General features: G+C 37.4%; 1 gene segment (V, D, J or C); it reads left to right on the plus strand.

The window, feature by feature from the left end:
- The first annotated feature begins 8,049 nt into the window (after positions 1–8,049).
- LOC127686858 (Ig heavy chain V region 3-6-like) overlaps positions 8,050–16,813 on the plus strand; it is a 237,953-nt gene continuing 229,189 nt past the window's right edge. The window contains 2 exon segments of the V gene segment in view: positions 8,050–8,153; positions 8,236–8,286. Of these exon segments, the coding sequence occupies positions 8,111–8,153; positions 8,236–8,286 (94 nt within the window).

Here is a 16,813-nt window from a genome sequence, read left to right on the forward strand (position 1 = left end):
TTTCAATACATGGAAATCCATTAATGCTATCCACTACATAAACAAACTCAAAGAAAAAAAAACCACATGGTGGCTTCATTAGATGCTGAAAAAGCATTTGACAAAATTTAGCAACATTTCATGCTAAAAGTCTTGGAAAGAACAGGAATTCAAGGCCCATACCTAAACATAGTAAAAGCAATATACAGCAAACTGGTATCTAGTATCAATCTAAATTGAGAGAAACTTAAAGCAATTCCACTAAAATCAGGGACTATACTAGGCTGCCCCTCTCTCCATATCTTTTCAAGATAGTTCTTGAAGTCCTAGCTAGAGAAATTAGACAACATCAGATCAAAGGGATATAAATTGGAAAGAAAGAAGTCAAATTATCATTATTTGCAGTGACCCAAAAAACTCCACCAGAGAACTCCTACAGCTAATAAATAACTTCAGCAAAGTGGCTGGTTGCAAAATCAACTCAAGCAAATCAGTAGCTTTCCTATACTCAAAGGAAAAGCAAACTGAGACAGTAATTAGGGAAATGACACTCTTCAAAATAGCCACAGACAACATAAAGTATCTTGGTGTGACTCTAATCAAACAAGTGAAAGATCTATACGACAAGAACTTCATGTCTCTGAAGAAGGAAATCAAAGAAGACCTCAGAAAATGGAAAAATTTTCCATGCTCATGGATGGGCAGTATTAATATAGTTAAAATGGCCATCTTGCCAAAAGCAATATAGAGATTCTATGCAATCCCCATCAAAATCCAAACTCAGTTTTTCAGAGTTAGAAAGAGAAATTCTCAAATTCATCTGGAATAACCAAAAACCCAGGATAGATAAAACTATTCTCAACAGTAAAAGAACTTCAGGGGGAATAATTATCCCTGATCTCAAACATTACTACAGAGCAATAGTGTTAAAAACTGCATGGTATTAATACAATGACAGGCAGGTGGATCAATGGAACAGGATTGAAGATCCAGAAATGAACAGAGACAACTATGGCCACTTGATCCTCGACAAAGGGGCTGAAATCATCCAATGGAAAAAAGATAGCCTTTTCAACAAATGGTACTGGTTCAACTGGAGGTCAGCATGCAGAAGAATGCGAATTGATCCATCCTTATCTCCTGGTACTAATCTCAACTCCAAATGGATCAAGGACCTTCACATAAAGCCAGACACTCTGAAGCTAATAGAAAAGAAACTGGGGAAGACCCTTGAGGACATCGGTACAGGGGGAAAGTTTCTGAACAGATCACCATAGTGTATGCTCTAAGATAAAATTGACAAATGGGACCTCATAAAATTACAAAAATTCTGTAAGGCAAAGGACACCATCAAAAGGATAAATCGGCAACCAACAAATTGGGAAAAGATCTTCACCAACCCTACATCAGATAGAGGGCTAATATCCAATATATACAAAGAACTCAAGAAGTTAGACCCCAGAAAACCAAATAACCCTATTAAAAAATGGGTTATAGAGGTAAACAAAGAATTTTCACCTGAAGATCTTCGGATGTCAGAGAAGCATCTTAAAAAACGCTCAACTTCATTAGTCATTAGGGAAATGCAAATCAAAACAACCCTGAGATTTCACCTTACACCGGTCAGAATGACTAAGATTAAAAATTCAGGAGACAGCAGGTGTTGGTGAGGATGTGGAGAAAGAGGAACACTCCTCCACTGCTGGTGGGATTGCAAATTGGTACAACCACTCTGGAGATCAGTCGGGTGGTTCCTCAGAAAACTGGGCACCTCACTTCCGAAAGATCCTATTATACCACTCCTGGTCATATACCCAGAGGATTCCCCACCATATAATAAGGATACATGCTCCACTATGTTCATAGAAGTCCTATTTATAATAGCCAGACACTGGAAAGAACCCAGGCATCCCTCAACAGAAGAATGGATGCAAAAAATGTGGTATATATACACAATGGAGTACTATTCAGCTATTAGAAACAATGAAATCATGAAATTCTTAGGCAAATGGATGGAGTTGGAGAACATCATACTAAGTGAGGTAACCCACTCTCAAAAGATCAATCATGGTATACACTCACATAAGTGGTTATTAACCTAGAAAACTGGAATACTCAAAACCTAATCCACACATCAAATGAGGAACAGGAAGAACGGAGGAGTTGCCCCTTGTTCTGGAAAGATTCAGTGTAGCAGTATAGGGCAAAACCAGAACAGAGAAGTGGGATGGGGTGTGTAAGAGAACAGGGGGAGGGAAGGAGGCTTAGGCGACTTTGGAGGAGTGGGGGCCAGAAAAGGGGAAATCATTTGAAATGTAAATAAAAAATATAACAAATTAAAAAAAAAGAAAGAAGAAAAAAACCCAACAGAATGGCAACCAACAAATTGGGAAAGGATCTTCACCAACCCTAAATCCCATAATGGGCTGCTATCCAATATATACAAAGAACTGAAGAAGTTAGACTCCAGAGAACCAAATAATTCTATTAAAAATGGGGTACAGAGCTAAACAAAGAATTTTCATCTGAAGAACTTTGAATTGCTGAAAAGCACCTTAAGAAATGTTCAACACTATTAATTATTAGGGAAATGCAAATCAAAACAACCCTGAGATCACACCTCACACCAGTGAGAACAGCTGAGGTTAAAAACTCAGGAGACAGCAGGTGTTGGCGAGGATGTGGAGAAAGAGGAACACTTCTCCACTGCTGGTGGGATTGCAAGATGGTAAACCTCTTTGGAAATCAGTCTGGAAGTTCCTCAGAAAACTGGACAAAACACTTCCAGAAGACCCTACTATACCTTTCCTGGGCATATACCCAGAGGATTCCCTGGCATGCCATAAGGACACATGCTCCACTAAGTTCATAGCAGCCTTATTTATAATAGCCAGAAGCTGGAAAGAGCCCAGATCTCCCTCGATGGAGGAATGGATACAGAAAATGTGGTATATGTACACAATGGAATACTACTCAGCAATTAAAAACAATGAATTCATGAAATTCTTAAGAAAATGCTTGGAACTGGAAAATATCATCCTAAGTGAGGTAACCCAATCACAACAGAATACACATGGAATGCAGTCACTGATAAGTGGATATTAATTAGCCCAGAAGCTCTGAATTTTCAAGACACAATTAGCATATCAAATGACACCCAAGAAGAAGGAAGGAGAGGGCCCTGGTTCTGAAAAGACTTGATCCAGTATTGTAGGGGAGTATCAGGACAGAGAAATGGGAGGGGGACAATTGGAAAATGGGCAGAGGGAAGAGGGCTTATGAGATTGATGTGGAGGGGGGAACTGGGAAAGGGGAAAACATTTGGAATGTAAACCAAGAATATAAGAAAAAACCTCAGGAGACAGCAGGCGCTGAAGACAATATAAAGAAAGAGGAATACTCCTCCACTGTTGGTGGGATTGCAAGCTGGTACAAAGACTCTGGAAATCTGTCAGTTCCTCAGAGAACTGGACATACTAATACTGTGGGACCCTATTATACCACTCCTGGGCATATACATAGAGGATTCTCCAGCATATAATAAGGACACCTATTCCACTGTGTTCATAGCAGCCCTGTTTATAATAGGCAGTAGCTGGAAAGGACCCAGATGTCCCTCAATGGAGGAATGGATACAGAAAAATGTGGTATATATACCCAATGGAGTATTATTCAGCTATTAAAAGCAATGAATTCATGAAATTCTTAGACAAATGGATTGAACTGGATTTTCTCATCCTGAGTGGCATAACCCAAACAGGAAAGAACTCACTGATAAGTGGATATTAGCCCAGAAGCTTGGAATAACCAAGACACATTTCATATATCAAATGATACTCAAGAAGGAGGAAAAACGAAGTATGGATACTCTGGTCCTTCATAGAGGAGGGAACAAGATGCCCACAGAAGGCGATATAGAGACAAAGGGTAAAGCAGATTATGAGGGAAAGACCATTTAGTGACTATCCCACATAGTGATCCATCCCATATAAAGTTACAAAACCCAGACACTATTGTCGATGCCCAAAGTGCTTGCTAACTGAAGCCAGATATAGCTGTCACCTGGGAGGCTCTGCAAGTGCATGAGAAATAAAGGAGGGGCCACTCTCAGCCAGCCATTGAACTGAACACAAAGTCCCCAATGGAGGAGCTTGTGAAAGTACCCAAGGAGCTGAAGGAGTTTGCAATGCCAAAGGAGGAACAACCATATGAGCCACCCAGTATTCCCAAAGCTCCCAGGGACTGAACCATCAACCAAAGAGTACACATAAAATTACCCATGGCTCCAGACACATCGACAGCAGAGTATGGCCTTGTTAGATACCAAAGGGAGGAGAGGCCCTTGGTCCTGGAAAGACTTGATGCCTTAGTGTAGTGGATTACCAGAATGGGGAAGTGGGTGAGGTTTGATTGGGGAAGGTAAGATGGCTTAAGGGTCTTTCTGGGAGAGGGTGGAACCAGGAAAGGGGACAGCATTTGAAATGTAAATAAAGAATATATCTAATAAAATAAAAATAAAAAGAAATATTTTCCATGTAAATCTTCAATTTTATCATAAAATATTTTACTTCCTTTTACAATAAAAAAGAATGAAAGAAAAAAATATCAGACAAGTCTGACTCTGACCAAGTGATTTCTCAGAGAGAAGCTATAAACAATATGGAGAAGCACAAATCCAGAACTGAGCTTCATCTGGATATATGACAGGTTGTGGTGCTAATTAAAATTCATATTTTAAAAAGACATTATTAACTACATACAATTATCAAAATTGTCAGTGACCAAAATGACCCTTGCATCTTCTTTGGCTACTCAGTTCTCACAGATGTACTCCACAGTTTACTATTATAGGAAATGGTGATAAAAAACAGGGGTTTCTGCTACTCATGAAAAACAAGCCCAGTGCTCAGCCTCACCTGTGTCAGAGGAGCTCAGTACTAGATTCTAGACAAGCCTTCCCTCTTAGTGACTAACACTGAAAATAGACTATTCAACGCAGAATTGGCACTTAGATGGGTTTTCCTTGTTGTCCTTTTTAAATGTAAAGCACAGACAAGAGAATATTTGTGTAAAACAACATGCATAAGTGGGACTCTAGATATGTAGGAGTTTTCTGGATAGTATTATCTCTGCTTTCAGGAATACATCCTGATGTGCAGCTTGTAGAATATGGAGGGGACATGGTACTGCTTGAAGTTTCCCATAAACCCTCTTGTGAAGGCCCTGGATTCACTTTAATTGATTACTATATTCACTGGATTCAGGAAGTATCAGGCAAGAGGCTAGAGTGTTTAGCAGATATAAAATACTACAGGAGTGACAAAACTATGCTGAGTCTGTGAAGGACAATTTGCCATTTACAGGAACAATTCTACAACTTGTATCTACAAATAAAGAGACTGAGAAATGAGGACTCTACCATGTATTACTGTGCAGGAAACACAGTGAAGAAACTGAATTGTGAACTCAGACACAAAACTCTCCACAAGTTACTCATGGCCAAAATTCTTGACAAGTTGCCCTGGTAAACAGCAAACTCCAGGTCAATAGAAGAGGAGTAGGATTGTGAATGGTAAAATATTCTGAGTCTGAATGATCTCAAATTATAATTCATACTTTTCAGAAAACCTCTACTGAGGCTTGTATTTTAATAATTTTTGAAATAACCAAATATCTAAAGAAATATGTATATATTTATGATGTACATATGCAAATATAGGATACAGTCTGTTTTAAACAAAATGCAGAACATTAACACAGAAGATGTGACTCACCTGTGGGCACCAGGATCACATCCTGAGCAGAAAAAGAACTAAAAATTAGTTTTAAACAAATGAAGGTGTAGGAGTGTATTGGATTACTGTGGTGATTAAAACTGAAGCCAGTGATCCCAGAAACACCTGTGAGAATCCAGGCCTACATTCATTGTGTGACTTTGAGTAATAATCTGACAAATAGATTCAAAAGCATCATACATCCAAAATATTTGCTTGCAAATAGTATTATTCAGTACAGAATCACCAATGTTAAATTCCACAACCAATTCAGTTATATTCTGCCTTATTTTGTGCCAAAAATTCATGTCCAATAGCTTAACTCCTTGGGTTACAGGAAATAATTTTTCCATCCTGAGTCTCAGGAGTTTGTCAGTCCCTTAGTTAAATGATTAAACAAGTGTTCCCATTGAATCATTCTAGCCTAACCAAAGAGTAACAGAAAGAATACAAACAGTAGAACAAATTAGGAAATGTGTTTCCCAAGTTTTGTTAAGAATATAAGGTGAATGTTTAGAAGTGTGTGAAAGATTATAGGCAATATGATGCCTTTCCTGCTGAAATTATGGAAGTAACCAAAACACCCATGAAAATTCTTTTGAACATAATAAATAAAACTGCTGCTTTTCTCACAACTTCATTTGCATCTTTGATTGTCTTCATTTTCCATAAAGCATCATACACACATTTGGAAAAACTTTATGAAAGCTTTCTTCAGCAAGTAAACATGTTTATGCAATTTAATGGCACACCAGTAAATAGCCTCATTGTTTCATGAACTGGACATACCTCTCACTGTGGACAAGGATAGGAACACTCATATTTAGGGAGCCAGATCAGTGTGAAGATGGGTGTTTTGCTAAGAGTGATGGTGTCTCCCTCCTGCAGTTAATCCTACTACTTCTTGCTCATTTTAAGATTCAATCATTTCTCTTTTGGTAAGTGGAAGCTCATACACACTTTGATAAATGATGTTACAGCATGTTAGGAATTATCAATATATTTCTGCAGGCTCTTTATAACTAGACCAATCACCCTGAGATTATATTCCTGCTGTTAAGGCAATGTGGAGACAGTCCATTGATATAAATCATAGGTCCTTTGTGAAAGACTATCCATTCCAAAATCAGATATCTGGTCAGAATTCCACTGAGCTGGCACATTAAGGGAGCACACTAAGATCAAGAAGATTACAACCCCTCCCACAATGCACAGTCATTGTGATGTTCCTAAATTTGCTTCTATGCTGCTCAGAAACTCAGAAAGGTGACAGAGCATGGCAAAATTCTCCAGCAGACAATTATGAGCTGACACGACTCTAATGGTTCAGACAGAGAGCATTCCATACATGATATAGAGTGAGATTGGATAAAAAAAAAAAAAAAACAACAACAAAAAAAAAAACAGGAGAGTGTGTTATTCAGTGAAATATCTGCACAAGTCACAGAATTATTTCCTCATACCTTGAAAGGATATGAATTAAACAATTCAGCAGGTAGATAACAGAGATACTTTGAAAAATTTAGTTTATTTCTGTAATGTAAACAAAATCTTAAAACATTTGAATACTAAACACTTTTAAGTTTTCAAACCCTTAACTTATCAAGAGAATGTAAGTTAATAAGATAGCTTGAGATTTCGTCTAACCCAAACAACAATGACATGTACTAAGGAAACACATGGTTCCAAAGGCTGAAGAGTAATTGGTGAAATGGGAAACATAATGAAGGGATGCATTAACCTGTTGTAGTTTCTATGGAAATTTTTCTGGATGTTTTCAATTAAGTTAAAACTACAAATCTGTTTTAACTTACCGACATCACTCCTGTGATTCTGATAAGATTTTCTACTGAAAAGATACCAGATCATTTGTGCAACTATAAGAAGACAGAGTACTAAGATTTAGGAAAGATGGAAACATATTTCATTGGTAGGAAAATAGAAGAAAATTAGGAATGGTGAAGACACAGGAATAATAAAGCAAGAACTCAAGTGTGAGAAGAAAATTGGCATTCACTTGGGACCTTAAAAACACAGGCACAGAAGAGGATTCCTTGGAGGATGGTGTAGGAAATGACAGTGGGTTCATGTCTGGATGTGTTTCCTGTTATTTCCGCAGTCCTAATGCATTCTTATTCGAGTCTCACACTATAGGAAGTTAGAGACACTGATAGTCTTATTTTAACAAACAAGTTCAGTCATTATTCTCCCTTCCCAATTATGAAGGCAAGGGTTGTTCACTACATGCAAATGGATCTTCTAGCTCTAATTTAAATTTCCTCCTATGATAGATATAGGAGTTACCATCTCTCTCCCTGGTGGCAGAACTTTGAAGATAAGGGGGTATAGCCTAAAACATGAGGGTGTGGAGTCTTCTGTATCTGTTGACAGCCCTTCATGGTGAGTGTGGCCATTTCATAAATGTGTCCAGGAAGGGTTTTCAAAATATATGATTGACAAAATTTATTTTTTTTCTCTGAAGGTATCCTGTCTGATGTGCAGCTTCGGGAGTCTGGGCCTGGCCTGGTGAAACCTTCTCAGTCACTGTTCCTCACCTGCTCTGTCACTGGCTACTCCATCACCAGTGATTATTGGTGGAGCTGGATCCGGCAGGTTCCAGGAAACAAACTGGAGTATATGGGGTACATAAGCTACAGTGGTAGCACTGACTACAACCCATCTTTCCAAAGTCGAATCTCCATCACTAGAGACACATCCAAGAACCAGTTCTTCCTGCAGTTGAACTCTGTGACTAGTGAGGACACAGCCACATATTACTGTGCAAGAGACACAATGTGGAGTGTTCAGTGTGGGCCCAGATATAAACCTCCTTGTAGTGCAGTTCTGAACCAACAGAGGGCATGCAGCATACATCAAGCATAAGAAGTCTATTTTGTAATAGGAACAAAACAATTCTTGCACAAAACTGTGACAAAGACTCCTGTTGTACATGAAGGCACACTGGTGCATAGATCTTCAGTAAATACAATTCCCATAGCCCACAGATACTCCTTCAATTAGGTGTGTGAGTCCCTAATGACACCCCTCTCTGGAGGCTTAACCTCACATCTCGAAGTCTTAGCAGATGACTACTGCTCTCCTAAAGGACAAACCAGATCTAAAAAACCCAGAGACTAAACCAGAACCACAGAGGCCTCATCATTATCCAGAACCTTGTGGCCTTTGCAGTTCACTGAACCCAAGAAAACTAGAGGCATCCTGAAAGCTCAATAAACTTACTCAGGCCACAAAACCCCAGTGGAGGTACTTTACTGCTCCTGAAAACACTTTGACCACTAGAATTATAGGACATTCAACTAAGAAGACAAAAGCAAAAACAGAAAACAAAAGAAAATAATTCATCCATACCTTAACTAAAATAATCTGATTATTTAGATGTCTGGATCCCAGCACAAGAACAAAATTAACAACCTGGTCCATATTGTAATATTAGAGCACAGCTATCTAAGTACAGCAAGCCATTATATTCCAGCACAGTGTCTGTGGGAAGGTTGGTCTATGTTGGGATATTGGGGTTAGATCTAGATGTGGTTCCTACTTTCTAAGTGCTCTTTTGTTCATGTCAGTGATTATGCAATTAGTTATCAATTGATTATATAATTAATTATTATATTATAAGAGGCCAGAGGCAGTTATGGTCTTTCTCTCATAACCATGGATATTTCTTGGTAATAGTCAAGAGGTAATGTGTATATCTTAATTATACTTTGACTCCAACTCATTTATCCAAGTGTAAGCTCAGATTTAAATTGTTTAATCTCTGTTTTGTTATCCCTGTGTCTATTGACCTTATTATAGTCTTTTGTATGAGTTTGAGTTTCTGTCTCTTCATCCCTCTATTCCACCCGTCCCCTGCTCTCTCTGTGCATATATATTCCCTATAACGAAGAACTTAACTCTGTATTAATTGAACAACACAGAAAAAATACCTTGTAAAAATTAACATACAGATACACTTAGCACAGATTTAAAAGAATGTTCCCTTGTTAATCGCACCAACTGACACAAGTAATAACACTACAAACATCATTGTTTATCAAATAATACATATATGGTGTTTTCAACAATTTTAGATATTCATTTCATAAAGATTGTGAAACTTATATTTTGTCTGTTCATCAAATGATTATCATAGAATGAATACATATGCATTCCTTGAGACAGAAGCAGAGGGGAGTCAGCAGGGTCCTGGAACCACCTAGGGAAAGGCGACAGACAAGACAGACACAAAAGATCCAAACAGCAAGATGAAATTCCGATCAAGCTGTTAAACTTTAATTTTCACACAAGGCATTATAAAGGCAGGCAAGCAGGTGTGGGGAGGGGTGAAGGGGGAAAGTCATTGTATTCAGGGAACAATCTCAGGAACAGTTTCTCAGAATTGTCTCTCAGGGTCTTAGATAAGATTTGGCAGGTACAGTAGGAACTTGGCATCATATTTCGATCATGGGGAGGTGAAGTGGAAAGGAGTTGCTATGGTAACCTAACCACAGGTGAGCTTCGTTTGTTCGAGCCCACTCGGGTGAGCTCTGTACATACTGACCATCTAGCTTACTTGGCTAACCTTTAAACTAGTACATTTCCTTTTAAAAGCAGCCTAGAGAAAGCAAGCTGGAAATGGCTGAGAGGAGGAGGTTTTTGACATCTCTGTGAGAATAGCTCCTGGCAGGGGAGCATATACCTTCAGATTAGAGCCGTGCATTTTGTAAGCTTATAAAAGATGATTATTTTGGAATCTCAGAAAAAGTAAGACTGGGTATAATAAAAGTAGTTAGTTCATATTTGCTATTCATAAAAATATAAACACAGATAACTGTTGTTTTTCTGGAGTGCTTTCAAACTTTGAAAACTTGCAGCCTAGAAGAAGGTTCTATAACATAAATATTTGGGAGGAAACATTTTTTAGATTTTTTAAATTGAAGGTATAGAGCTGATTAAAAAATGTGCTCTGTTCTGTTTGTATTGTCTTTTTTATATCCATTTAATTATTTATTTTTATTTTACTTTATTTTTCCATTTTTATTAGGTATTTGCTTTATTTACATTTCAAATGTTATACCTTTACTCCTTTCTCCTCTGAAAACCCCTATCTTAACTCATGCTCCCTGCTTACCATCCCAGCCACTTGTGCTTTCCTGTCCTGGCATTCCCCTACATTGGGGCATTGAGCCTTCACAGGACCAAGGCTCACTCCTTTCATTGATGTCCAACAAGGCCATCCTCTGGCACACTTGTTGCTGAAACCATGGGTAGTTCCATGTGTACTCTTTGGATGGTGGTTCAGTTCATGGGGGAACTCAGGACACGGGTAGGTACATATTATTGTTCTGACTATGGGGCTGCAAATCCCTTCAGCTTCCTGTGTCCTGTTTCTAGCTCCTCCATTAGGGACCCTGTGCTCAGTCCATTGGTTGACTGTAAGTATCAACTTCTTCATTTGTCAGACAATGGCAGAACCTCTCAGGAGACAGCTATATTAGCTATATAATATTATATAGCTAATATTAGCTATATTAGGCTCCTGTCATCTAAATCTTGATGGGATCCACAATAGTGCCTGGGTTAGAAAACAGTAGATGGGATGGATCCCCAGGTGGGGTAGTCTCTGCATGGCTTTTCAGTCTGTCTCTGCCCCACACTTTTGTCTCTGTATCTCCTCCCATGGGCATTTTGATTCCCCTTCTATAGAAGGGTCCAAATATCCATACTTTGGTCTTCCTTCCTCTTGAACTGTATGTAGTCTATGAATTGTATCTTGAGTAATCTGAGCTTTAGGAGTAATATCCACTTATCAGTGAGTGTATACCATGTGTGTTCTCTTGTGATTGTGTTACCTCACTCAAGATTATATTTTCAAGTTCCATATAGTTACCTAAAAATTTCATGAATTCATTGTCTGTAAAATCTGAGTAGTACTCCATTGTGTAAATATACTATATTTTCTGTATCTATTACTCTGTTAAAGGACATCTGTGTTCTTTCAAGTTTCAGGCTATTACAAATAAGGCTACTATGAACATAGTGGATTATGTGTCCTTATTCCCTGTTGGAGTATCTTCTGGACATATGACCAGAAGTTCTATAGCTGAGTCCTCAGATAGTACTATGTCCACTTTTTTGATGATCCCCCACACTGATTTGCAGAGTGGTTGTACCAGCTTGCAATCCCACTACCAATGGAAGAGTGTTCTCCTTTCTCTACATAGTGACTAGTATCTGTTGTCCTCTGAGTTGTTTATCTTAGTCTTTCTGACTGGTGTGAGACGGAATCTCAGGGTTGTTTTGATTTGCATTTCCCTGATGATTAAGGATTTTTAACATTTCCTTAGGTGGTTCTCAACCACCCAGTATTCCTCAGGTCATAATTCTTTGGTTAGCTCTGTACCCTATTTTTAGTATGGTATGTTTATTTATTTCTTTGGAGTCTAACTTCTTGTATTCTTTCTTTATACTGGATATGAGTCCTCTATCAGATATATGATTGATAAAGATCATTTCTCAATCTGTTGATTTCTGTTTTGTCCTATTGACAGTGTCATTGTCTTATAATAGCTTTGGAATTTTATGAGGTCCCATTTGTCAATTCTTGATCTAAGGGCATAAACTATTGGTTCTCTGTTCAGGAAAATTTCCCCTGTGCCCACATGCTCCAGGCTCTTCTCCATCTCTTCTATCAGATTCAGTGTATCTGGTTTTATGTGGAGGTCTTTGGTGAACTTGAATTTGAGCTTATTACAGGGAGATTAGAATGGATGAATTTGCATTCTTCAATATGTTGACTGCCATTTGAAAGAGCACCATCTCTTGAAAATGCTCTTTTTCCCCCACTTCATGGTTTTAGCCCCTTTGTCAAAGATATAGTAACTATAGGTGTTTGGCTTCATTGCTGGGTCTTCAATTCTCTTCCATTAATCTACCTGCCTGTCACTGTACAAATACCATGTAGTTTTTATCATGATTGCTCTATGATTTAGCTTGAGGTCAGGGATGGTTATTTGGACAGGAGTACTTTATTGTTGAGAATAGTTTTCGCTCTCCTGGGATTTTAGTTATTCAAATTGAACTTGGAGATTTCTCTTTCAAACCTTATGAAGACTTGTGTTAGATTTTTCATGGGGATTCATTGAATCTGTAGATTGAGTTAGGCAAGATATCCATTTTTTAATATATTAATCCTGTCAATCCATGAGAACAGGAGATCTTTACATCTGAAATTTTCAAATTCTTTCTTCAGAGGCTTGAAGTTCTTGTCATCCAGATGTCTTACTCTTCATGAACATCACACCAAGGCATTCTATATTATTTTTGACTATTGTGAAGGTGTAAATTCCTTATTTCTCTCTCAGTCTTTTTATACTTTGAGTAGAGGAAGGGTACTGATTGGTTCCAGGTAATTTTATATCTAGCCAATTTGTTGAAGTTATTTATCAGGCTTAGGAGTGTTCTGATAGAATTTTGGAGTCATTTAAGTATACATATACTATCATATCATCTGCAAGTAGTAATATTTTTACTTCTTCCTTTCAAATTTGTATCATTTTGAATTCCTTTTGTTGTCTAATTGCACTGCCTAGGATTTCAAGTACTACATTTAACAAGAAGGAAAGGAGTGGAGAGCTTTATCTAGTCCCTGATTTTAGTGGGATTTCTTCAGTTTCTCTACATTTAGCTTGATGTTGGCTACTGGTTTGCTGTATATTCCTTTTACTATGTTTAGGTATTGGCATCGAATTCCTAACCTTTCCAAGATTTTTATCATGAAGAAGTGTTGGATTTTGTCAAATGCTTTCTCAGCATAAAATGAAATGACCATGTGGTTTTACTTTGTGATTTTTTTTTATGTAGTAGATTACATTGATGAATTTCCATATATTGAAACATCCCTGCATCCCTGGGATGAAGCGTACTTGAACATGGTGTATGAACTTTTTGATGTGTTCTTGGATTTGTTGCCAAGAAGTTTATTGAGTATTTTTGCATGGATATACATGAGGGAAATAAGTCAATTTCATCTAAATTTTTTTAGTGGTGTTGCGTATTTGCTTTTGTAGTAGGATCTGATGATTTTTTTGAATATACTTAATGTCTCCTATTATGTTTCCCTTTCCCTTTCTGATTTTCTTGATTTGGATACTGTCTCTGTGCCCTCTAATTTTTTAGCTAAGGATTTATCTATCTTGGTGATTTTCTCAAAGAAAACCTGATTTGGTTGATTCTTTGTTTAGTTCCTTTTGTTTTTGCATGGTTGAATTCAGCTCTTGGTTTGATAATTTCCTGCTGTCAACTCCTCTTGGGTGTATTTCCTTCTGTTTGTCCTAGAGCCTTCATATATGCCATCAAGCTGCTCGTGTATGTTCTTTCCAATTTCATATTGGAGCCACATAGAGCTTTGAGTTTTCCTCTTAGCACAGATTTCATTTTGTCCCATAAGTTTGAGAATGTTGTCTTCATTTTTATGAAATTCTAAAATGTTTTAGTGTCTGTCTTTTTTTCTTCCTTTAAGAAATTATCATTGGATAAAATGTTTTTCAGCTTTCAGATGTACATGGTATTTCTATTATTGTTGTTGTAATTAAAGACTGCCATAATTCCTGGTTATCTGATATGTTGCATGGCATTATTTCAATGGAATTATGTCTGTTCAGACTTCTTCAGTGACAGATTTTATGGTCAATTTTAGAGAAGCTACTACAAGGTGCTAAGAAAAAGTTTTTGTTTTAGGATGAAATGTTCTACAGATATCTATTAAATCTTTGTTTAGTTTCCATTTCTATGATCTGTCAATTGCTGAGAATGGGGTGGTGAACTCTCCCACTATTAATCTGTGAGGTGCAATGTTTGCTTTGAGCTTTAGTAAAGTTTCTTTTTTTCTTTTTTTATGTATTATATATTTTTATTTTCTATATTCTTTCTTTACATTCCAAATGATTTCTCCTTTCCCAGTTCCCCCCTCCCCGTATGTCCCCTAAACCTTCTTCTCTCCACCCATTCTCCAATCACCTTTCTCCTTTTTCTCTGTTCTGATACTCCCCTCTACTGCTAGATCAAGCCTTTCCAGGATCAGGACCCTCTCCTTACTTCTTCATGGGAATCATTTGCTATGCTAATTGTGCCTTGGGTGTTCAGAGCTTCTGGGATAAATAATATCCACTTATCAGAGATTGAATTCCATGTGTATTCTTTTGGGATTGGGTTACCTCACTTAGGATGATATTTTCCAGATCCAACCATTTGCCTAAAAATTTCGTGAATTCATTGTTTTTAATTGCTGAGTAGTATTCCATTGTGTAATTATACCACATTTTCTGTATCTATTTCTCCATTGAAGGATATCTGGATTCTTTCCAGCTTCTGGCTATTATAAATAAGGCTGTTGTGAACATAATGGAACATGTGTCTTTATTGCATGCCAGGGCATCCTCTGGGTATATGCCCAGGAGAGGTATAGAAGATTCTCCAGAAGTGCCATGTCCAGTTTTCTGAGGAACTGTAAGACTGATTTCCAAAGTGGTTGTACCATCTTACAACCCAACCAGCAGTGGAGGAGTGTTCCTCTTTCTCCACATCCTCGCCAACACCTACCATCTACTGAGTTTTTAACCTTAGCTATTCTGACTGGTGAAATCTCAGGGTTGTTTTGATTGACTTTCAACCCAAAGTCATCAAAAGAGATTCTGAGGGACACTTCTTGCTGGTCAAAGGAAAAACACACCAAGAAGAACTCTCAATCCTGAACATCTATGCTCCAAATGCAAGGGCACCCTCATTCATAAAAGAAACTTTACTAAAGCTCAAAGCACACATTGCACCTAACACAATAATTGTGGGTGACTTCAGCACTGCACTTTCCTCAATGGACTGATCAGGAAAACAGAATTTGAACAGGGACACAGTGAAAAGAATTGAAGCTTTGCACCAATTAGATTAAACAGACATATAAAGTTTCGTTAATTAATGTTAATCGCCTTGAATTTGGAGCAAAGATGTTCAAAATTGAGACTTGGTAGAATTTTTTTTTTCCTTTCACACATATGAAGTGTCCTTCATTATCTTTTTTGATAACTTTTGGTTGAAAGTTGATGTTATTCAATATTAGGATTGCTACTCCAGTTTGTTTATTATTACCATTTGCTCAGGAAATTATTTCCCACCATTTTAGTCTGAGGTAGTTCCTGTCTTTGTCACTGAATTGTGTTTCTTGTATGTAGCAAAATACTGCGTCCTGCTAACAAATCCACTCCATTGGTCGATGTCTTATTATTTGGGAATTGAATCCATTTATGTTAGGAGATATTGATGGAACGTGATTGATGCTTACTTTATTTTTCTTATTAGAGATGGAATTATTTTTGTGGGTATCTACTTTTTGGTTTGTTAAAAAAAAGATTATTTTTCTTGCTATATCTAGGGTATAGTTTTCCTCCTTGTGTTGGAATTTTCCATCTATTATCCTTTGAAGGGCTGCATATGTGGAAAAATACTATGTAAATTTGTTTTAATCATGGAATATCTTGGTTCCTCGATCTATGTTAATTGAAAGGTTTGCTGGATGTAATAGCCTGGGCTGGCATTTGTGTTCTATTATGGTCTGTAGGAAATCTGTCCAGGAACATCTGGCTTCAACAATGTCTGGTGAGAATTTTGGTTTAATTCTGATAGCTCTGCATTTCTTTGTTACTTTACCTTTTCCAGTTACTACTTTTAAAATTCTTTCTTTTAATAATCTGGCATTTGGTGTTTTGATTATTATGTAACAGAAGAAATTCCTTCCTTGCCTAGTCTTTTTGGAGTTCTGTAGGCTTCTTATATGTACACAGTCTAGGATAGGGAACTTTCCTTCAATTATTTTGTTGAAGATATTTGCTGGCCCTTTAAGATGTGAATGCTTGCTATCTTCTATACCTATTATCCTTAGGTTTGGTCTTATCATTTTTTCGTGAATTTCCTGGCTGTTTTGTGCTAGACGCTTTTTGCTTTTTGCATGTTCTCTGACTGTTGTGTCAATGTTTTCTATAATATCTTATACACCTGAGATTCTC

The sequence above is a fragment of the Apodemus sylvaticus genome, chromosome 6 (assembly GCF_947179515.1).
Source record: "Apodemus sylvaticus chromosome 6, mApoSyl1.1, whole genome shotgun sequence".
Lineage (NCBI taxonomy): Eukaryota > Metazoa > Chordata > Mammalia > Rodentia > Muridae > Apodemus > Apodemus sylvaticus.